The sequence below is a fragment of the Terrapene carolina genome, unplaced genomic scaffold (assembly GCF_002925995.2).
Source record: "Terrapene carolina triunguis isolate 2854851 unplaced genomic scaffold, T_m_triunguis-2.0 Scaffold192, whole genome shotgun sequence".
Taxonomy (NCBI): domain Eukaryota; kingdom Metazoa; phylum Chordata; order Testudines; family Emydidae; genus Terrapene; species Terrapene triunguis.
Window position 1 is genome coordinate 2,262,668 of NW_020664543.1, and position 22,421 is coordinate 2,285,088.

At 43.7% G+C, this 22,421-nt stretch overlaps 1 protein-coding gene across 3 annotated transcripts in view; it reads left to right on the forward strand.

Annotated features, from left to right (window-relative positions):
- Positions 1-22,421, forward strand: part of RPTOR (regulatory associated protein of MTOR complex 1) — a 285,614-nt gene that overhangs the window by 178,946 nt on the left and 84,247 nt on the right. For all 3 annotated transcript variants that reach the window (XR_003899854.1, XM_024201510.2, XM_024201511.2), the window contains exons 11-17: positions 4,429-4,530; positions 5,833-5,916; positions 7,887-7,997; positions 15,086-15,160; positions 16,311-16,376; positions 17,026-17,217; positions 18,532-18,672. Coding sequence is in view for 2 of the 3 variants with exons in the window: in XM_024201510.2 (XP_024057278.1) it covers positions 4,429-4,530; positions 5,833-5,916; positions 7,887-7,997; positions 15,086-15,160; positions 16,311-16,376; positions 17,026-17,217; positions 18,532-18,672 (771 nt within the window). In the remaining variant the exon portion in view is untranslated. The remainder of the gene's footprint in view (positions 1-4,428; positions 4,531-5,832; positions 5,917-7,886; positions 7,998-15,085; positions 15,161-16,310; positions 16,377-17,025; positions 17,218-18,531; positions 18,673-22,421) is intronic.

Consider the following 22,421-nt stretch of genomic DNA (forward strand, 5'->3'; position numbering starts at 1 on the left):
ATTTCTGCACTGCAATAAAACCCCCATGGCTGGCTCACATCACCTGGCTTGGGCTCACGAGGCACAGGCTTTGGGGCTATAAAATTGTAGTGTAGATGTTCGGGCTTAGGCTCATGCCTGGGCTCTGGGACCCTCCCCACTTGTGGGGTCTCAGAGCCTGGGCTCCAGGGCAAGCCCAAACAGCCACTCTGCAATTTTATAGCCCTGCAGCGCGAGCCCCAGAGACCGAGTCAGAGGACTTAGACAAGCTGCAGTGTTTTCTTGCAGTGCAGACATGCCTGGAGATTGCTGTAATCAAGACAGAAGAAACAGGATGAGAGTTGAAGTGTTGCGGACAGAGATAAAAAGGCTTGCAGTCTGTCTTCCATTTTCTAGGGCTAGGATCCTAATGTAACTTTATAAGAAAGGCAATATAGCTATATAGCAAACTCTGTATCTCAGTAGGTATAGCAGGATCTGATCTGCAATGCATCCAGATACATTACAGTGACTGGCTGAGAGCCCAGTGTAGATTTATGAGAATAAAGTACTGCATTTGCTAGACTCCTTTTGTGATTGAGCTGGTTCAGAGAGAGTAACTCTGATAATATGCAAATTTGTGTGGTTTTAAACTAGCTATTCCCATGCAAGCTAAATGGCCGTTAAAGTTGAAACAAACAATCAGAAGAGAAATCTTTGCTTAGCCCTATTGCAGGTAGTTTGACTTTCTGTACAACCAGTTTGAATAGATTCCAGAATATAACCTCAAAATCTATATAGCATAAATCCATAATAGATTAATGTAAATGAACACTAGTCAGCCTAGCAAGTGAAATGAAACTGGTATTTACTTTGAAACATAAATGATTTTCTCTAAAACCTTCCATGCAAGGAGTTTTAATGTGTCCTAGGATATGGGTCTTGAATGATACTAAGTATCCAGGGATGGGGTATAACCTTTAGTTTACACTTGTATTTTGGATTTTGGCCTTCCACACACACGTGGAATAAAATGAGTTTCTATAGTAATGACCTTGCTTTCCATGCATATTATCAAACTGTATTTTCCCAGTAGGTTTAGTGGCTGAAGTTGTATCCAAGTGCTTGTGTGCAGCACAAACACTTCGGCTCTTTTGGGAGTGAAGCTGGTAAATGCTCACACACCCTTTAATCCCCTTCCCTTTTCTATACGTACTCTGTATTGTAAAATAGCAATAAATGTCATCGCCCCCTGCTATTGCAGTTCTGTGACACTGCTCTGATAGTGCACATAATATGCCCCTGTGGCAGTCTTGGGCATCTGAAAACTGCCTGCCAGTTCAGCTGACTTACAGTGAAGAGTGGGCATGTTTCAGGGGTGAGAACAGAGAAATATCCACCAGGGACTAGGTAAGAAGCCAGCAAACTCTATTCACTTTACAACCTAAGCAAGACAATCAGAAGTGAAAACAAGCCATCCTCCAAGCTCCAGTCAATGCCGTGTTTTAAGTCTGACCTGGCCAAGGCTGGCTGTATAGATTGCAAGAGGAAGGAGGGTGTTGCTTTGTCAAACAGACATAAAGATGGTGAAGCTTATTTTTTCAGTTTGGGAAGGGGTGGAAGGGGCTTTGCTTTCTACTGCGAAGCTTTGACAAATGATTGAAATGGAAAGACAGTTGAACATCCTTGATCAATTCCTTGTTTTCTAAATAAACATTCTGCCCTCCAACCTCTGCTTTATACCCAGCAGGAAGCATTGTATATCAGACAAGGTTAGCTGCTGCCAGCCAATGCTAATCCTATAAGAAATTGTTCTTTAATGCAGGGCGGGGGTAAGTTTTATTAAGGTTAATCAGTCTGTTTCATAACGGGGCTGGCAGGAACAGCAATCAGCGTCTCAGATGTCAAATGCTCTAGTGAGAGTCAGAGGATTACTGAGCTACCATTTGTACTCTGGCCTTTTTGGCCACTGTGGGTTTAGATTCCAGTCCAGCCCTGGATAAAGTAATTGATAATCTCTTCTTCAGGGCTGTTTTGTTTCAAAAGCATATTATAAAAAACATAAGCCACTGACTTCGGAGTATTCTCCTCTAGTCAAAGCTGGAAAAACGGGGTTATCTGCTGGAGAGGAGCCTGTAGTCTAGACACATTCTTACAGGGAAGAAGCATGTTGGAGTTGTGCGTGCATGCACACTTGAATGTGCTTTGAAGGTTCTTTTTCCCAATGGAGTTCTATTCTGGAAGCTGTTGTGTCCTATAGCTGGCCCTTTCTCACAGCCCGTTTGTATTGCAAGCCTTACATGACATAAGGCAAAAGGAATTGTTCTTCCCAGAGAATCTAGAGCAGGGGATCCTGCCTTGCTGACTGGCAAGTTGTCATGAACCCCTTAGTGTCACAGCTGAGTTAAATGGCAATAGGGTGACAAGATGTCCCAATTTTATAGGGACGGTCCTGATTTTTGGGTCTTTATCTTATATAGACTCCTATTACCCCCCAGTCCTGTCCTAATTTTTTACATTTGCTGTCTGGTCACCCTAAATGGCAATGCATTTTGTGCCAATGTTTTACATCTTCCTGGTCCCACAGGGATTAGAATTAAATCCCAGACAAATGACTGATTTCCCCAGCAAAGAGAAATTAAGAGTATTGAAAATCCATGAGTGCCAAGATGAACTTGCCCTTTAAGCCTACCCCACTCACAACTATCAAGTACAAACTGATAATACCCTGTGCTTACCCTATATAGCATTTTCCACCTGAAGATCTGAAAGCACTTTACAATGAGGAAATGCCACTTCCGGTGTCTCCACTTTCTAAAACTAAGTATGCCCTGATCTGATCTGAATGAGATTCTCCAGCAGCCATGAGATGCTCCTGCACTTTGTGATGGGTTACTCCCAGCACACAATAGGATTATAGGTTTAGATCAAAGGAGTTGTCTGAAATTGTAGGGTGGACTGCCTCCCACATCTGTTCCCCTTTAGGAAGGGTATATGGGGTAGAAAGGTGATTTATAAAGAGGAATTTAGGACTATCTAACTCATTTGCTTCTTTGCCTTTTGTGATGCATAGTTCCTAACCTCATTCATGAAGCAGTCAGTGTAAATGTATTGTCTCTTTGCCTCTCACTTTATATTCTGTACACAGACACACATTGCACTCCGAAACAGGCACCAATAACCTCAGTCTAATATGCCACAAAAATGACAAATCTCAGACTGAGACTATACTGTGCATTTCTGTTGTTGATCTATAGGGACGCCTGGGCGGTCACCCTGTTTATAGGACCACCACAGTAACACTTTCTGCCACTCGGAGTATTTAGCACTTCCACTGCTCTTTTTTTGGGTATCCTTCACACCATTCCCCTTGTGTCTAGGCTGCTGGAGACCAGCACAGTTCTCACTACAAATGCTTGAAAGCAGTTGTTCCATTAGCACTCTGTAACTCTGTGGTCTCTTTGAGTAGTTTTCTATCAGAACACAGCCATTGTTATTGTTTGTAACGCAGTGCATGAATAGCTCAGATTTAGAGAAAACTCCCCTACATTTTTTAGATGTTAATCCAAATGTGATTGATTCCAGATTCCTTTATTCGGGTTGGTCCTGTGTACAGTTATCTCAAATGTTTTCCAAGTGCTGAGCAGTGTTTTCATCCTTTTTTCCCATAATAGCATCTCCTCTTGGATTCCATTCTGCAGTACTCCGCAAGTCAGTTCCCGGCTTATTTCCCTACATTGCTACGATCTTACCTGCTGAATTAGGGAATTCATTATTATAAGTAGTTGTTTCAGATTCTTCTTGTTTGCGTATTTGAAGCCTTAGGTACTCTTTCGATCACCACCAGGATCAGTGGATGTGAGGGAATGAAGGGATTTTTTTTTTTTTTTTGGTAAAAAGCAACCCTCTATACAGCCCCAAAACTGCATCTTTGAATCACCAGCCTTTTTCAGAGGAGCTGTAAGGCAGCCCGGGGAGCATGAGACAGGAGCACACATCTTTTTCATTCTTGCTCGATTATTTTCACCTTGGACTTGGCAAAGGCAGAGCCATGCATTAAATAAGTGGAACTGCCTCTACAGGAAGATAAATTAACTGCTGCTCTCTCTACTCTGCATGTGGAAAAACATGTTCAAATTTTCCCTAAACCTTTTTACTCAAGAGATCTCCTTCACCCACCTTATTTCTCCTTTTCCCCTGCCCTTTTTTAAAACAAATGTTTATATCAGGGGAGTCGGGCATATTTCCTGTGCTTTGTGAGGATGCACGAGATCGGTGTTTGAGAAATCCTTTTTAGGAGTTATGTGCCTTAATTGAAAGGAATAGTTGTTGGGAACAACACACCATACTAGTTAATTGATGCCAAAGCCTGTGGTCTCACGTGGTCTAGGGGCAGACAAACATCACACAGGTGCACACCCTCATAAAGAGGACAGCTCAAAATTCACTTCTCTATTCTCGTTCCAACAGCACAGCCCATTCTTTGCTGAGCAGCTAACAGCATTCCAGGTGTGGCTAACGATGGGAGTGGAGAACCGGAACCCGCCAGAACAACTGCCAATAGTTTTGCAGGTGAGTCGCCTTGGCAAGGGCCAGGTAGTGAGCTAAGCTAGCTGGCACTGCTGAGACTCCTGGGCACTCATGTGAATGTGTTTACGTGCATGTCTTTCCCTGCCTGCCGAGTGCTATGCACTCAGCCAGATGATGTTTGGGTACATAAATTACGTGGGTTCATTCAGGACTAATTGAACCTGATTGTGTGTTTGCTGATAGACACATTTGTCTTCCCTCTTTGTCCCCCCACCTCTACACCTTCAGATAAGCATATAAATTCTTGCTGTCGTCTAGTAGCACTTCAACAGCATCAAGCTCCCTCGTCCTCTCCTATTTAGCTGTGAATCAGCCAAGCTTTTTCCCAGAATGGTGCATTTGCTGTATTGCGTCCTCCCTTACCTTCCCATCACACCTGCTAGTTCTGTGAGGCAGGGACGTTGTCTTCTTTCTCCATTTGCAAAGCAGGCGCTGCTGCAGTCTAAGTGACTAGTGAATGGTTCCTGTGTCTGTCCCCTAACAGGGAAAGAGGGGTCTGGGACAATTATAGGAAAGTGTTCAAAGTATCACACCTGCGGGTGTATTGGGAAGCAGCACAGGTGTGAGGCTCAGAAGGCCACTGCTGCTCCTCTGCACTCCTTCCTATCTGCTTGGGGTGGTCTGAGTTCATCTATAGAAAGGGAAAAATACAGTTTCAGAGCGAACCCTGGGGAGCCCTAGAGTCTCATCTGAAACCAAGTTTCCTGGGGAGCGAAGGCAGAATGCCCACCTACACCCCCAAATGCATGCTCATATACCCCCAAATACAAATCCTCATCAAGGCAGCTTTGGTCACTTTTCTCTTAGGTAGAAAACTATAGATCCCCTCCCACTCAAAGGAATGGGGTCCTAGTCTTCCACATGTCCAAGGACATTTGTTTTCCATCCCCATAATGGAAAAAGACTCATCTTCCCACTAACAGACAGTAATATCAATCTTTTTGAGACCAAAAGATAGCATGTGTCAGAAACCCCACTTTCCTAGAATTGGGAAAACAAACTGCATTCCAAGAAAAAAACATGTGCATATGTCTGCATAAAACTTTCCAGAGTGGAGCATTGCTGCATTAGAAGATGACTGTTACCCAGATAGCGCTGATGGGACAAGCTCCAGCCAGTCAGCTCTCTTGCCTTTCAACGTTATTCACTTGCTTGAAACTTAAGCCTTAGACGAGGCTGATGTGTCTGAGCGGGGAGCCTCTATGAGGTCTCGTTATACGTGCCTGGCTGTTACACGGGTTTCCATTCATGGCACTAATCTTTGTTTTCCCCCTCTCTCTGCAGGTGCTACTGAGCCAGGTGCATCGGCTGCGAGCTCTTGACTTGTTGGGAAGATTTCTGGACCTGGGTCCCTGGGCCGTTAGCTTGGTGCGTACAATGTTGCACTGGCCCTTTGAAAGGGAGTGATTTTTTTTTCAGTGTAGACAATATGGTCTGAAGGATGATTTATGAATGCAGGATGTGGAAAATATGCCCTGAGTTTGGAGCACTGATCAATATCTGACAGCAGTCAGATGGCCTTGAGGTCAACATAAATCAGGTTGCCAGAGCTTAAGCAGGATTTGGAAGCTGCTGAGAGTCCTTTATATTTAGTCCATGTCAGCTTTAGTCCACGTTGTCCATGTTTTGCTCCTTCTCTTCCAGCTGAGATTATGAATAGTGATGGCTTCTGCATAAAAGTACATGTGGAGACACAGACAGCATCTAATGGGCATGTGAGACCTATGGAACTAATTATCCAGATGAAATGAAGTCCCTGAACCCAAGTAACAGTCATGAGCATTTCCTTTTGCTAAGAAACAAGTTCACCCCCAGGAAGTTATGGGATCAGACATATTTGTTTCACCTGTCCTTCATGCCTGGGCAGATGCACGAGAGGATGGCAGCTTGGATTGAGGGAGAAGGTCAAACAGCTGGGCTTGGTCTGAACTAGCTATAACTGGGCAAGGAGCAGTTTGGTGGTAGTTAATTAATTTTTTTAATATATAAAAATATTTTCATTAACAAAGTAAGAGTTAAAAATGGCTAGAACGGCTGGGATGGTTTATAAACTGTCATATAAACTAAATTAAACATGGAGCTAGCCAGTTGTCTATCATCCCTCTGGTCACTTGACTTGTATGCTGTATCTCTTTAGTCTCGTCCTTCATCCATTTGGTCTTTTTAGATCGTGTGAGCTGTCCAGGGCACGGACAGCCGCCTTCTGCATTTGGAAAGTGCCTAGCACCGTGTGGGTAATAAATTACGAATGGGACAGGAGTGTCACTTGAAATACAAATGTGAATGATTTCAGGTGCCTTCTGTTAACAGAGGGTGCTGGTGAGACTCTGGCAGCAGGGATGTGATGGGACCTTCACAGATTTTTCTCTTTCATCCTCCTCCCAGACCTGTTCCCACACCACTTAGGTCAGATTCTGTTCTGCACCTTCCGGAAGCATAGCACAGAAGGCATAGCCCTAGGAGGGAGGGGAGTCAAAGGTGGCTTTAAACTCTCTGGATTGCAAGCTGCTGCAGGAGCCAAAACATGAGCAATTCATGGTGCTGACTCGAAATTACTGTAGCCTCCCTTGTGCTCCTATGGCCTGCATTGTAAGCCAGACTCACCATAGCAGTGTGTGCCTGGGGCCTTCTTCACTAGCTTTATACCGTGCATGGCCTATGGCAGCCCAGTGCAGTGCCTGTGAAGGGAGGACTTCCGCCTTGCCCCCTGTGGGCTGTTCACAGCCCTTATACATCACTGGTGTAGCATGTAGGTGCTGGAGTAGGGGGACAGAATTCTTCCCTTCAGGTTTATTTTGCACTGCACTTGTATAGACTATCTATAGTAACCACTCAGTAATGGTGAAATGCTAAACAATTTAACTAGTTATGGGTCCTCCTGCCTGCTGTTAGTCTCTAATACTGTACAAGTTGCTTATTTAAAAGCCTCTGTAAGTGTGGGAGGCATGTATGATTTCCAGTGGAAGGGTCGTAATTAATGAGTGTTTGCAACCTGTTTACTTGTGGGAGCAAATAGCCCCATCTGAGGGAGGAACGTGGCACGTCATGAGGCGTGAAGAATCACATGCTGTAACGAATAAAAGCTGGTGCTAAATTAACTCGTCATCTCAGTGGGCCAAATATCTGGGGACATCCAGGCATAAAATCAGAGATCAATAACTACACAAGAGTCCCCTCTTTACTATAAATGTATGATATTAATTTCTACCAGATTTCCCGTATGTGCCATAAATATGTAGCATCTACGTAAAGGGTGCAATTCTGACACCTGTCCAGCTCTCCTCCTGCGGTGGGTCTTGGAGACTTATGGTAATTTGCTGTTCTACCTTTCTCCCCAGGCTCTCTCTGTTGGCATTTTCCCTTATGTGCTGAAGCTGCTTCAGAGTTCAGCTCGGGAACTGAGACCACTTCTTGTCTTCATCTGGGCCAAAATTCTTGCGGTGGACAGTGTGAGTAATCTTGAAGTGTTACTGCTTTTTATTTGTTTCCAGAAACATCCTTTATTGTTATCTTCCTTAGCCAATTGCTTTAAAGTTGGAGGCAGACAGTACAATCGACAATGAAATGCAGGAGGCTGGATTTAAAACCAATGTATTCATTTAGTAGGAGTTCCCACCTGCGAAGTCACTAGTGCATTAGAGTTACCTGCTGAGAATTTCTGAATGTGAAATCCCCATTGATGCAGTGACAAGCTTGATTTGAAATGGCTCATTTAGCTACCTGCCCATTCACTGGACTTTTTGCAAGTGATCACCAGCTCATTAAGGAAGTTATTCCCATCTGCATGAAGTGAAATGTCTCTCAGTTTATCCCTCATTCATGCTGAAATCTCACTTTAATTGGAAGAAATTCCATTTTTCAATCATGCTTCTTTTTGTGTAAGGGTGACCTACGTTCTGTGGGTACATTAACGACAGCTTGTAGAGTACAGACACTGCTGGCCCAGCTAGCACAGGTCTAAGTAGTAGCGTAGACAGTGAGCCATACCTTAGGTGAGTAGAGTGCTCCGTACACCTGAACCCCCAGGGTATGTACTCTACACAGTTCTCTACACGCCCAAGCAGTGCCACCTGCATCAACACTGCTGTTCTTAGCAATCCAGTGTCCTGCTGCCTCCCCGCTGCGTCACCCTTTCTCTGCCATAATGGAAGGCTCCACCAGCAGGGAAAGGCTCTGTCATGGGGGAGGCAGTGGGGAAAGGCTCCGGCAGCATGCCGGAGCCTTTCCCTACGGCCAGAGCCTTTTGCTGCTGCATGTAGCTACATACAGAGTAACAAGTGTGGACGCAGCCTACCTATCACTATGACGTATCGCTACACATGCAGTGCCTGTAGTCTACATTCTGCAGTACACATAGCATAGCCTATAAGTGCTGTAGGTAAATGTCTGTTACAGTGGCCTAGTCCATATTGGGGGCTCATGCTCTGTTTGCTAAACTGGTTGAGAACATTTGGTCAGGCTTTGCCTCCACCTGGGCAAGAACAGTCTCCAAACTCATCTTAAACACGTGGTGACCATCAGCATCTCTAAAGCCGTCCTAGAAATAGAGCAAAACTAGTTCTTTGGAGAGTTTAGCTACCAGTGTTGCTCTAAATCTAATCTGGTCTTGTTCTCTGAGCTGCAATGACAGCTGGCATTGGTGGGCTTGGAAGTGCTGAAGAGTTCAGAATGGACAGGACACTGGGCTACTTCTACACAGCCCGTGATTCTGGACTTCTCCCTCTCACGACACACACTGGTACCTCTTTGGCATCCTTCAGGACAAGGCTTAAAACTGGGATCATGATTTTTGAAGATGGCCTTAATAAAGACTCTATTTTTTGGTACAAATATTTGAACAGTTAGTTAATTGCAGCTGCAAATGTGCAGTAATACATGTAGTTTCCTGGTTTGACACCTACAATTAATTGCAGGTGCAGTTATTAGTTGACGTACATTGCATCAACTGCTTTTTAAAGTTGGAGTCTTCCTGTTTTAATGTTGGTTGTGTATTTTCATGATCTTTTCTCTTGTTTGTAGCATAAGGAATGATATTGGATTTGTTGGAATTCTTTCTCTCTTGATCGAGCACTGTCATATTTAGTTTTATAAATATATTTTAGTTAACATCTTAAGAGGCTTTCGAATGGCAAAGAAAATGAAAATTGTTAATCTTAAAACTCATATTGAAAAGCTTAGTTTTGATGCATGCTCCTCCATGCAGCTTCAGCCCCAAAGACCGGTACAATACATAATCCGGATATTGTAGAATCAACTTAATTAGCATGCAACACAATGGAAACAAACATGCCAGTGAAGGGGGATTTGTCCTGCTTATCAGAGGAAATACTCACTGATTTCATGAACTGTTTTAAAAATAAGCCTAGAATCATCCTTCCAGCCTGGACTGGGCAGAGACTTGCCTAAATGTGCTTGATGAGACATCTTTGGCTTATTAAGATGATCAAAAGACTGTGTAATGATTATGCCCACAATAAATATTAAAATCCCTGTAACTTTATAGGACTTTTATCTCCCCCCCCACCCCCATTTTCACCCTCATCTTTCTAAGAATAAAAATGAAAAATATGTAGTGCAAGACCAATATCTGCAGGATCCAGAAATGAAAGGGACAAAAGGGGTAGGGGTAATGTAGCTCTTAGTTGATAGATACAGCAGTGTGTTGTGTAGTATTTTGGCTATGAAGAGCACTCTCCTATGTGAATGTAGTGCTTTCAGGGATAGCTATTTTATAAGATTTATGATGGAAATGACAACTGCAGGGGTATGCCCTGAGAATGTAAGTGAAAGTATTCTCAGATGCTGAAGACAGTCATGAAAGGCTGTTTTTCATTGTGTTGACTGAAGGATTAATTAGACTGCACTGAATCACTACTGCTACAGTGTTAGAGTACAGAAGGAGTGTGTATGCATGAGTGGGCAAGCCATGAGAATATTCTCATATTAGCCACATTTCTAACTGGAACTGTTTTCTTACAAGGGCGGGTGTTACATCGACCATCCAGGCAAAAGCCCTGGCTCCTATTTTCAAACACTTTCCCAGAGAAGCTTCCTCCAGGGTGGATTGATTTAAATCACCAATTTCAGTGATGATTTAAATCAGAAAACAGTAAACTTGGATTGAAATAATACGTTTTAATCTAGTTTTTTATTTGCACTTTTTAGTGATTTTTCTTAAAGGTTGATTCTCATTAGTTGGAAATTCTTAAAACATGTTGATTTTCAACTAAAATGTAGCCTAAATATGGCACCTCTTTTGCTAAAGTGCATATACTCTATCTGTACATATTTATTTAAGCAATTATAAAGCTTAACATACAGTTTTACATTCTTTATGATAGAAAATGGTAAATGATGCATTTCTTATTTACTAGGTGGTTAATTTTTTGCTCATGATTTTTGTCAAGCTGTATTTGGATGGAATTTGGAATTCAGTTAAAATGCACAAAAACAGCATTTTAACATTTTTATTAGTTAAATATAACTACCTTAAGTGTGCTGGGTACATAAGCAAGACAAAGTTTATCAAAACATGTTTTCCATTTAAAACTATCTGTAGTTGGTGTATTGAACTGATTGATTCTGGTCACCATGTCCTTCACAATTTTAGAACTAGTAGATCTCATCCTCTCACATCTAATTTTTATTCATAGATTGGTAGAGGAAAACCAGCTTTACTGCTTTTTCAACTCCCAGTCAGTTTCTCAACTTTGAACCAGTTATTGAACTGATCTAATTGAATAAACTGAAATGAAGACAATAGTCTCTCTGCACCTGCAGAGGAGACTACTGCTGTCAAAAGCTGGTTTAGCCCTTCAACAAACTCTGGCTACAGGTTCTTAGCAATGACTTCCACCAGTTCAGTGGTATGACTTACTTGAAGATTTTAGCAGCAAAGGTGCTGCTTTAATATTATTTTTTAGTTTAATTTAAATTATTCAATAGATGATAGTAAGTTTATACTTTAATATGGGTTTTTAGAAGTTGAAAATTTATTTTAAATAGCTTTATTTTAAAAAGAAAAAAATTTACTTCAAAATTTTAAAAATCTGATTTTTTTTTATTATTATTATTATTTATATTATCTATTTTTATCCAACCTGCTTTCTCCTGGTTCTAATTTGATCAACACTGTTTCCTTCATCTAGTTTTGCATGTATGTGCATCCTTCTTCACTTTCAGGAAATTATTACATTGACATGAGCAGCCAGAGTGAAACTAATTCCTTAATCATGTTTGTTTTTGCTAGTGGGGTGTAGTTACCTGAGACTCTTTTCCTGCCTCTAGTTCCTCTCAGTGTTTTTTGCCTTGTGCTCTGGAGAGCAGACTCTGCTGTTAATTTTTTATCGTAGTTTTGGTTTTCTCCCTCCATGCATGAGCAGTGAAACAATAGAAGTAGCCTGAGTGAAAACAGGCAAAGGTGAATGTGGGGGTGTGCTGCTCTCTTGCCTTTGTGTATGTGTAATATACCATGTCTTTGATTAGAAGATGCCCTCAATTAGTAACTACCCGGTTTAGGAGTTGTACCTTTGTCATGCAAGTTGCAGGAAAAAGCAATCAGATGTAATAGAAGTGTTGTCTTCTAAGCAAAAATATATGTGTATTGTGAGTGTTCTTAAAAACTTTTTAGTGTCTGAATATATTTGCTTTAATCCTGTATATATGCAGACATTTGCAGTGAGGTATTCAGAGATGACTCTAGCTATCCAGGGCTGAGTTTTGTTGGAGTGTTTGCAGCCAATCTATCTACTGTGCGACACAGCGTACGTAACTATATGGCATGCTGCAGTATATGAATAGCAAGGAAACTGGTGTTAGAGTCCTTGGAAAGGAAGTCAGGCCAAGAGTTTGCCCTATGTTAAACTGGTATAATTTGTTGGGCAGTATCCTCCAAATCTTAAATATCTCACTTAAAAAATCCACACTACAGTCAGTGAGAAAATTAACCAAAAAAAAAAATTGCTCTTCTGATGGAACCTCCAGACTGTCAAGGACACCCAAGTTACCCAGCGACGTATAACTCTGTTGGGCTTGTCGACATTACAACCACTAACTCTGTAGAAAACAGGGAAGTACTAGGTATGGTTGTGTTAATTTAAGCTCTACTTAAAACAATGCAGCAAGAATTCAGGGCCCATAAAATGGGAAGAGACAACATTAGAAAAAAAACGTTAAGTTTCTAAGAGTTTAAAGACAGTGGAGAGTAACAGTGTGAGATGTTCGAAGGGATGGGCTTTGACCCTTTACATGGCATATTTCACTGCCAGCTAAATGTTCTTTGCTAGCAGGATTTGTGAGGAGCAGTGGCATCTTGTGGGCAGTACAAATGCTCCAGATAGGTATTCCCCAGGGATAATTTTACATGGCTACACATTTTTTGTGCTCTAGTCCTTCCCCTATCATTGGAAATCTTTTTATTGTATGCAAGTGCTAACCTTTCCCATCTACCCTACAGCACGTTTTGTTCATGTGCCTTTATGATTCACAAGTACAAGATGTGAAGTAGGGAGATGTTATTGACACTGAATATTAATATTGTTCTCAGGCACTGCATAGAGAACATATTAGCAAAGTGTATGTTTAAAGCTATTCTGGAGTTACATGATCTGCTTTTCCTTCTTCTGGCCTCAGATGATTGGTTGGTGCTGGCAGCACGTTGGGATGCAGTGAAAGACGGGCAGTCTTTTCTTAGCTGGCATCTGTTTGCCTGCACACTGGTTTGAGACAACTTTGTTTTTCTAAGGGGCAAAGATACGAAGAAAGCTAAAAATGTTGGGAAGAAGGAAACCAGCCCTCCTTTTTCACAGTATTACCAGCAAAATCCAGGCACACCTATGGTAGCTGCAAATTGACATTTTCATTCCTTCTCTTCTTTAGTCTGCTGCAAACCGCATCTTTTGTTGCTTCAGTAATGAAATATTCTCTTGCATCTTTGTCTTTCCAGCCCCCTCCTTTCAACAATTAGTTTTCCTCCATAGTCCTCCATTCCTGATTAAAAATACATGACGCTGTCTCTGGCATGAAACATACAGCAGAATCGCAGACACAGGGGGAGTTAAAAGCAAAGTCAGGTTTTCCACCCAAAATTGTCACTTTAGTGCTATGTATTCTTGTACTCTGACCTTAATATGTCAGACCTGGAGCCTGAAATATCATGCTAGCAAAAAGGGAACCCTGAGAAGAAGATCCTGGTGATGATTATCAGTATTTGAATCCAGGCTGCCTGCTTCTCCTGTAATACTGTTCCTAGGATCCCTGATTTCTGCATATTGTGCTGGTGAGAAAAATAGTGGGGTTCATCTGCCAAGCATTTTTTGTCAAATGTTCAGAGAGCACATTACAACATGATAGTGTCCTGTCCAGACTGTGACATAGTTTGGTCTTGCCCATGTAGATGAGAGTAAATCATGTTACCAAACTGTGTTCCAGCCCCAGGTCAAGGATGGAATGGGCCAAGAAGAATGGACAGTCTCCCACCCCTCAGAGATCATCTCTCAATCAGAGTGGAAACTCATTGATACAGGTCACTGTAGGGGAAACATGCAGTGTCCTGAGTGGGAACTTCAGTCTCCAGGATTGTCAGTCCTTGCCCCTTTCAGGAGCAGTGCCTTCACCTGAACAATATAGTTCCTTGTGGGCATTTATTCACAATTCCAAGCCACCAAACAGGATGTCATTATTAACAGTCTTTGCTCATTAGAAATACAGGATGGGAAAATCAGAGATTACTGGTTAAGATCTGGCGTGTTTGGGAAGAGATGTGTAGAGAGAGCTTGCAGAACATCTGCATGTGATATGTTTGCCAGTCAGGAACACTAAAAACAGTCAGAAAACTAACACACCAGTCTGGGTAGGTAGTTTGTGAAGATGATGTGCTTTGAGATGATGAGCTGATCAATGTCTGGGAACCTCTAGGCATTTGTCCAGGACTTAGACTGGCCGTGCAGATGAATATTTAGCTTTATGTGTAGGGGGTGATGCGTAGAAGTTACCAAAACATCTGATCTGCAGAGAGAAATTCAGCTCTTGTTCTTCCCTGGCTGGGACAGCAGCCATCAGCAAACCAGGTGGAGAATTAGATAAGAGACTTTTGAAATATGTAATTTTATTTTGGTTTTGGTTTTGTAAATGTCAGAAATCTGATTAATCAAATTCCTCTTGTTTTCCCTTTAGTGGTTCGTAACTACCATGGTGAAGGTATGCCATGGAACAAAGGGGGGTCGAATGCTGCCTCTCTCTCTAGGGTGCTCTGAAGAACCAGAGGGCAACGTTGCAGTTTGTATTCCTTTCGGATGCCAACATACAGTGGAACCATTTGCTTTAAATAACACAAGGCCCTAGTCACCTCTTCATACCCAAGGGTGTTTGGCTGCAATCCTGACAGGGAAATTTGCTCTTACTTTTGTTTCTCAAATGAAAACTGGGATTGAGAAAAATGATTAAGACATGAAATATTCATAAATCATTGGAGACAACAAGAAGTTATCTCCAAGTTATTGTACTCATTGTTTTTCCTTCTCCCTGTCTCGTTTTTCAGTCATGCCAAGCCGACCTTGTGAAGGACAACGGTCACAAATATTTCCTTTCCGTCTTGGCAGATCCCTACATGCCAGTAAGGACAAATAGTCTTTTTCAGACTTATTTAAAACTTGCTTAGGTCCTCTTTGCTTTTATGCTGCTGTTATGATGAGGTTGGTGCTATTGGTGGGGACAGCGTCATGTCACTCCCGGTGACACCAACTGCCCTGTTGAGGAATGGCACGGATAGGCTGCCTAGTTAGCCACAGGGGAAATTGATAATCTAGAGCCCCATCAGAAGCACTTACAGACCAAATAAGTTTGCAAAGCCAATTCGTTAAAAGGATTTAGACTTAGATTATTTTACATTTCTTGATATTCATTTCATCTGCTCTGAAATGGGAACTGTGGGTGCTCTGATAAATGGACTGAAGTGCTATCTAATTTCATGGTACCTTCTGTAACTACCTTTACTGGTATTCTGTTTAGTATCATCCTACAACAGGATAGCCCTCTAGCAGTATACATTAGGGACTATTTCTCCCCCCCCCCCCCCCCAGTTTCTCTAGTGATAAAAGCACACAGCTGTCACAGACATGAACTAAATAGGGCACTGGCCTTTTCTGCACTAATGCTTTTTAAATCCTGAACGTAAATGAAAAATGCAATGGAATACAGAATAGTTCCCAGTCACTCAACCCAATGTAAAATATAATGGGATTGCTGCAAATTATTTCTTTTAAATGGTCTGTTTATTTCACTTAAAAATGAAGCATGAAGTGGCTGTGTTGCCAGCTGATGACATAACCAAGTCAGGCATTTCAGAGCTGCAGCTAGACATGTGGGATAGCAGGTCATTTCTATCTTTTAAGCTGTGAAAGTCTTCTAGAAATCCTTGGGTCTCTGGCTGCCCTCCTTTCTACCTGTCAGGCTGTTTTCTGTTAGAATTCGGATTAAAATCACAGCCTCTCAATAGAGCCACAGCCAAGCAGGCCAGCCATGCTTCCTGTTCTCAGAGGAAGGAGGGGGGCAAGTTTCATGGCCTGTTCCAGCCACTTGTCATTAAGCAACTCCAGAACCCAATTGTAAGTTTTAGAATCTCGAATTGTCACCGTTTCAGGAGATTCACCTCAAAGAAGCCCAGAAGGCCAGGCTGGTCTCTCTCCTTTCAAACGGTGCAGCATACGGTTGTTCTCTGTCCTGTTTAAAGATAAAAACTAGTTGTGGGTTGTTTTGTTTTTAAGGCTGAACACAGGACTATGACTGCTTTCATTTTGGCTGTGATCGTCGACAGCTACAGTACAGGGCAGGTGAGTCCCAATGTCTTGATCTTTACAGTGCTTCTCCTGAGCCCGTCTCTGTACTGTGACTTTGCTTTGCTGGGTCACCAACTGAAGGGCGTCAGCGCTTCCTACAGCACTGGGAAGTTGCAGGGAGAGGGTGTGGGACGAGGCTACAGGGGGAGTACGTGCACAGCCCCTGGAAATACGGGTTGAGGACACACGTCGCTGAACAGCGTCCTCAGTAGGCAGTACACCGACCGATTATTAAAGGAATCCTGCATGGTTCTTGTCAGCTGCAAGCATGGTGGCCGTGATGTGGGTCTTGGGAAGGGGTTTAAAGCCAGGAAAGTGGTATGAGCCATAAATCATGGGGCTCTGACAGGTGCAAGGAGTATTGCCGATGAGGAAAAAAGCAAGTTTACTGCATTCAGGAAGCATTTGTGACATTAACAGTTGCTTGGCTGGCTGTAAGAGCACACAGCTGACCTCCCCAGACTCCTCCTAGAGCACTTGTGCAAAGCATCTCCAATAAAATTTTGCAACAAAACTAGTATCTAACCACGGAATAATTCTGTTCTCTACATTGCGTCTGTCCCCTCTCTCAAAATCATTTTGTTGTTTACTGGTGAGAGGGGAAGCTGCCTGTCTAAATGAATTGCACTGAACTATGTTTTAGGAAGCCTGCCTTCAAGGAAACTTGATTGCCATCTGCCTGGAGCAGTTAAATGATCCGCATCCTCTACTGCGCCAGTGGGTGGCGATTTGTTTAGGACGTATCTGGCAGAATTTTGACTCAGCAAGGTGGTGTGGCGTGAGAGACAGTGCCCACGAGAAGCTCTACAGTCTTCTCTCAGACCCCATCCCAGAGGTAAGTGTAGACGTATATACCAGTGGGGCTGGAGCCGTTTGGAGTGAGGGCTACAAAACAATTTAAAAATCAGGATCTTCAAGAAATCTCATGAATTGATAGGTGTCTGGTTAAAAAAAAATAGCTTTCCATTATTTCTGCAGGAAAGGTGTTTAAGCCACGCAAGATCTGGATCAGGAAAAGCAGAATAAATGCAAAGGATTATATAATCCATGAAAGAGGGTTTTCAGTGTGATGACTTTAAATCCGGGGTTTATACAAGCTCCACATTTGTTTGCTCACTCCTGTGTCAGAAGCCCTTCAAAACTGTGTTACCACAACTCACTGTATTTCGACAAGTTCTCTCTCCGTTTTGTCTAAATCTGAGAACTGTTCTCAGCCTGGTGGATGAAAAAATGCGATTTTAATGGAATGCGTGTTTCACCTTTATGAAAATACTGTCCGAGAAAGAAGAGAATCTTGTGCCAACTAACACTGTGATTGACAGACCCTGTGAGACCCCAGTGAAATTATATTCCAACTGGGAGAAGGAAGCTTGGAGATACAAGGCAATATCAATCTGCAGTTATTAAAGTTTAGATTTTCTTCTTTTAGTGATTTAACACTTCCCAATCTGGGCACCCACAGCCTCCTTTCCTTTTTCCCAGGTTTTTCCCCACCTGCAGATAATTGTCATGCAAAGGATCAGATGAAGTGTCCTCAAGGCCATGAACTTATCTTGTCAATCAACCAGATCAGCTCCTGGCTGAGTTATGAGGCACATGCTCCGGAGGCTGATTATGCTGCCTCCACAGCATTCCCAATCTCTGCCAAGGCAGAGAATCAAGGACCACACTTGATCCCAAACCCTGGGCCTGGGTGGGGTGTGGCTGACCCTTTTTCCATTTTTAAGTCATCTGCTCCCTTTCCATGTTCCCATATCAGATAGCTGAAGGCTTTAGAGATCTCTAGTGTAAAGGGGCCCTAGGGCCCTCAATGACCATTCCTTAGTCACCTTTATGCTATTAAGCAGAAGGTTCTTGACAGTGCCCATTGAAAAATCACCCAAGGGAAAAGCCACCTGACGTTCCAGGGAATAATGCACACTTCTGCACACATGAGTCTTTAGAATTGCACCAGGATAAAACTTGGCAGTGCCCCTATATCTGTTTGTCTTTCTGGTCTTCGGGCTTCTGTCCAGCTGCTGCCATTTACCCAACACAGTAGCCTGGCTTTGGAGAGATCCGAGTTGGCAGAATAAAAGATTACGCCGGGAAGTTCAAGGCCAGGACCAGGTAGGAAAGCAACGGTGATTTTTTATTTTGTCTCTCACAGGTTCGCTGTGCTGCAGTCTTTGCACTGGGCACATTTGTGGGCAACTCAGCTGAGCGGACCGATCACTCCACTACCATTGATCACAACGTGGCCATGATGCTGGCACAGCTCATCAACGACGGGAGCCCCGTGGTTAGAAAGGTACAGCAGGAGAGACATAAGGAAGCGAGAAGGATTAATGCTGGTGGCCTTCACAATAATGCTAAGAAGGGTTAATTGTGTGTGTGGCTGGGGACGCAGACTCTTTGTACAGTGGATTTCTTCCTAGGCATTCATGGATTTGATTCATCTGGAAGCATTTGTTCAAGCTCTCTGTCCTTTCGCAGCTGGTATAGATGCCTACTTCCAGCCCAGGGACAACACACACACATGGTTATCCTCAGTGAAAAGAGCACCGCAAAGTGATAGCTGCTGGCCAGGGCTGTAACCAGGGCTGGGCGAGCGGACAGCCGCCCAGGGTGCAAAGCCGCGAGAGTGGAAAAACGATGAAAAAAAATGGTAGGGGGCACAAATATGCTTGCTTCCCTGGGCGCTAAAATGCCTAGTAACGGCTCTGCTACTTGCCCGGGGAATTTGTTTAGCCCAGAGGTGAGCGAACTACAGCCCGTGGGCCACATCCGGCCCGTGGGACCGTCCTGCCCGGCCCCCGAGCTCCTGGCCCGGGAGGCTAGCTCCCGGCCCCTCCCCTGCTGTCCCCCCGCAGCCTCAGCTTGCTTGCTCCGCCGCCGGCGCAATGCTCTGGGCGGTGGGGCTGTGAGCTCCTGGGGCAGCGCAGCTGCAGAGCCCAGCCTGACCCAGTCTCTGTGCTGCGTGGTGGCGGCGGCAGCGTGGCCCGACTCCAGCCGGGCAGTGCGGCTGTAGTGCCGCCAGTCACCGGTGCTCCAGGCAGTGTGGTAAGGGGGTAGAGAGCAGGGGGGGTTGCATCGAGGGAAGGGGAGTTCGGGGTGGTGGTCAGGGGGCGGGGGTGTGTATAGGGGGCGGGGTGGTCGGGGTGGTCGGGGGGGGAATAGGGGGTTGAATGGGGGGCAGTTCCAGGGGGTAGTCAGGAAGGAGGGAGGGTTGGATGGGGCAGCAGGGGACAGTCAGGGGACAGGGAGTGGGGGGGTGTGGATGGGGCAGGTGTTCCAGGGGGGCCATCAGGGAAAAGGGAAGGTTGGATTGGGCAGGAATCCCGGGGTGGGAGCATATAGGAGGTGGGGGCCAGGCCACGACCCCCTCCCCTAACCGGCCCTCCATACAATTTACAAAACCCAATGCGACCCTCAGGCCAAAAAGTTTGCCCACCCCTGGTTTAGCCTGTTGACTACTATGATTGCATGCTCAAAGCTGTAGAAATACAATAGCTTTGCAGAATCGTTTTTCTATAGTTGGCCTTTTAAGTGAGGAAGCACAGGGTTCCCCGTGGGTTTTAGGATCAAGTGGGGGAAGACCAAGAAATGGTCAAGTTGACCCACCAACAGTAAAATACACTTGCTGTTTAAAAACATCTGTCATTTTTTCTGTAAGCTTTTCACAGAGTAACTTTTAATGGGAGAGTGGGGCTTGGGGGGTTAGAATGGGAGAGGGTGAAAAATACGCAGCTGCCGCCTTCTTTAGGAAACCCTGTGGGGCAGTGTTGTGATTGGCCATTGTTAGTGGAGCAGGAGTTTCTATCAGGAGTCATTTTAGCAGGCTGGTGTGCTTTCTCATCTGCATTGGAGTTGTCCCTTGGTTTTATAGCTCATACTCAAATCCCCCATGTGCACATGCCCTCAAAAACAAAATTGCCTGGGTCAGTTGGACTCGCCGCTCTCATTGGTAATGGAATCTTTGCATTGTGAAATTGATGACACAGTGTACTTGCTCTCTTGGTCCCAGATGACCACTTCTCGTTGGTTTTCCCTTGTTTTAATCTCTTGCCCTCAGAAAAACTGCTGAGAAGAGTTTCCTTTAGCATATGTGAGACTCTGGCAGCAAAAGCTGCTTCATCTACAAATGGATACCACTGTCCCAATGGAGCGGCATCGATTTCTCCAAATCTCTTAATTAAAAATTCCTTTAAATAATGGAGAGTTCAGTCTTCTGCTGACTATTTGTATTTCTCTCTCCTATCCCTGCTTGCAGTGTTAAGAAACAAGCTACGAAAGGGTTATTGCCCAGATCCTAAGGAGGAGCTTGGCTGCCCAATGGCTTCCTGCAAATGGTTGTGTTATAGCTATTCGTGTGCTTCTGCTGGTGGTACGGACTCTCTGTGCGTCATGGGTTTTGGAATGCCAAGGCCTTTTGTGTCGATGATTTTCTGGTTTCATTTCCTGTGAGGTTTATGTAAATCTCAGTCTCTCTTTGCTTTATGCTACTGGCATGCAGAATATAGTTGAATCTCAGAGTTACAAACTGTCCAGTCAACCACACACCTCATTTGGAATCAAAAGTAGGCAATCAGGCAGCAGCCGAGACAAAAAAACAAAACAAAAAACAAATACAGTTCAGTACTGTGTTAAACGTAAACTACTAAAAATATAAAGGGAAAGCAGCATTTTTCTTCTGCATAATAAAGTTTCAAAGCTGTATTAAGTCAATGTTCAGATGTAAACTTTTGAAAGAACAACCCTAACATTTTGTTCAGAGTTACGAACAACTTCCATTGCCGAGGTGTTTGTAATTCTGAGGTGCCACTGTAAGGTTGTGCTGCTTTCTATAGTCTGCAGACAATAAAGTTAAACAGGCATGGAGAGCATGATTTGGAACACTGAGTAACCACAGGGGTGCTGGCCATTGGCAGCTCAACTAGATCATAGGCACACGCCTCTGGGAGCGCTTCAGCATTCGGCGTTCCAGGGCTGTCACAATGAAACACTAATGCCATTTGCCATCTGCCCTGAACGTCAGGAAATTCCATTTCCAATGCTCCGGCTCTGCGGCGTCTCAAGAATGGATTTTAATAGGCATGGCATTTCATTTGCTGTACAGAAATGTACATGGTACATAAACCATATTGTATAACATAATAACCAAATCATAAAAAAGGCCATATATTAAACCAGGCTAGTTCAGACCACAGTATATTTGCTGTTTAGCAATGCACCATGAGACCAGTTCACCTACCCCTTCCCTGAAGCCAATGCCTGAACCAGGAATAAATCTGTCAGAGGTTAGTGAACTCATTTGTATGCTGGCTCTTTGAGTTTGAAATCAATGCCGGAATGGGGGCAGGGAAAGAAGAGTATGCACTTTGGTGGCTTTATCCAGAATCCTGACTCTTGAGATTTCTGTCTGATTTTGTGACTTCCTCTAGAAACAAGAGCTGTGTTCTGTCCGGGTAATGCTCTGCTGTTTGTTACTGTTTTGATAGCAAAGTTTTACATTACAGGACTTTGGGTTTTAAATTAAATATTAATTTGTTACTGGAAGCATAAAGTGTATGGCAGCCCTATGGGAGGAAGAAGGGAGGGGCTGGGAGTGCAGTGGAGAGAACATGACAGCTCCATTCAGTAAAGAGACCTTGTTGCTTTCAAAAACCACAAGGAGGAATAATATAGTCTGATTGAGCAGTAATTCCTTAGTCTCTTGAAGTTCACGTGTTCTGACCCTCCATTATACAACAAAAGCAGGTTAACTGCTTGCTGGGCGTCTAGATTGTTCCAGGCAGAACCCACCTGCCAGACACTGCCAAATTGTTCCTGGCAGGATTCACTTGCCAGCAGCTGCTCAATCATTCCAGACATATCCAAACTTCCTGTTTATTTAGCTGGAATGTTAGTTGCACAACAGGGGCTGTGTTGAGCAAGCAATGAGAGGTTAATTCTGTGGCCTTATTCCACCAACATCTTATGCTTCAGTTTATTCATTGGTGTAACTGTTTTTCAGTGTGCACAGTCTTTGGAATACGTAGCTCTTTCTTTTGGAGATTT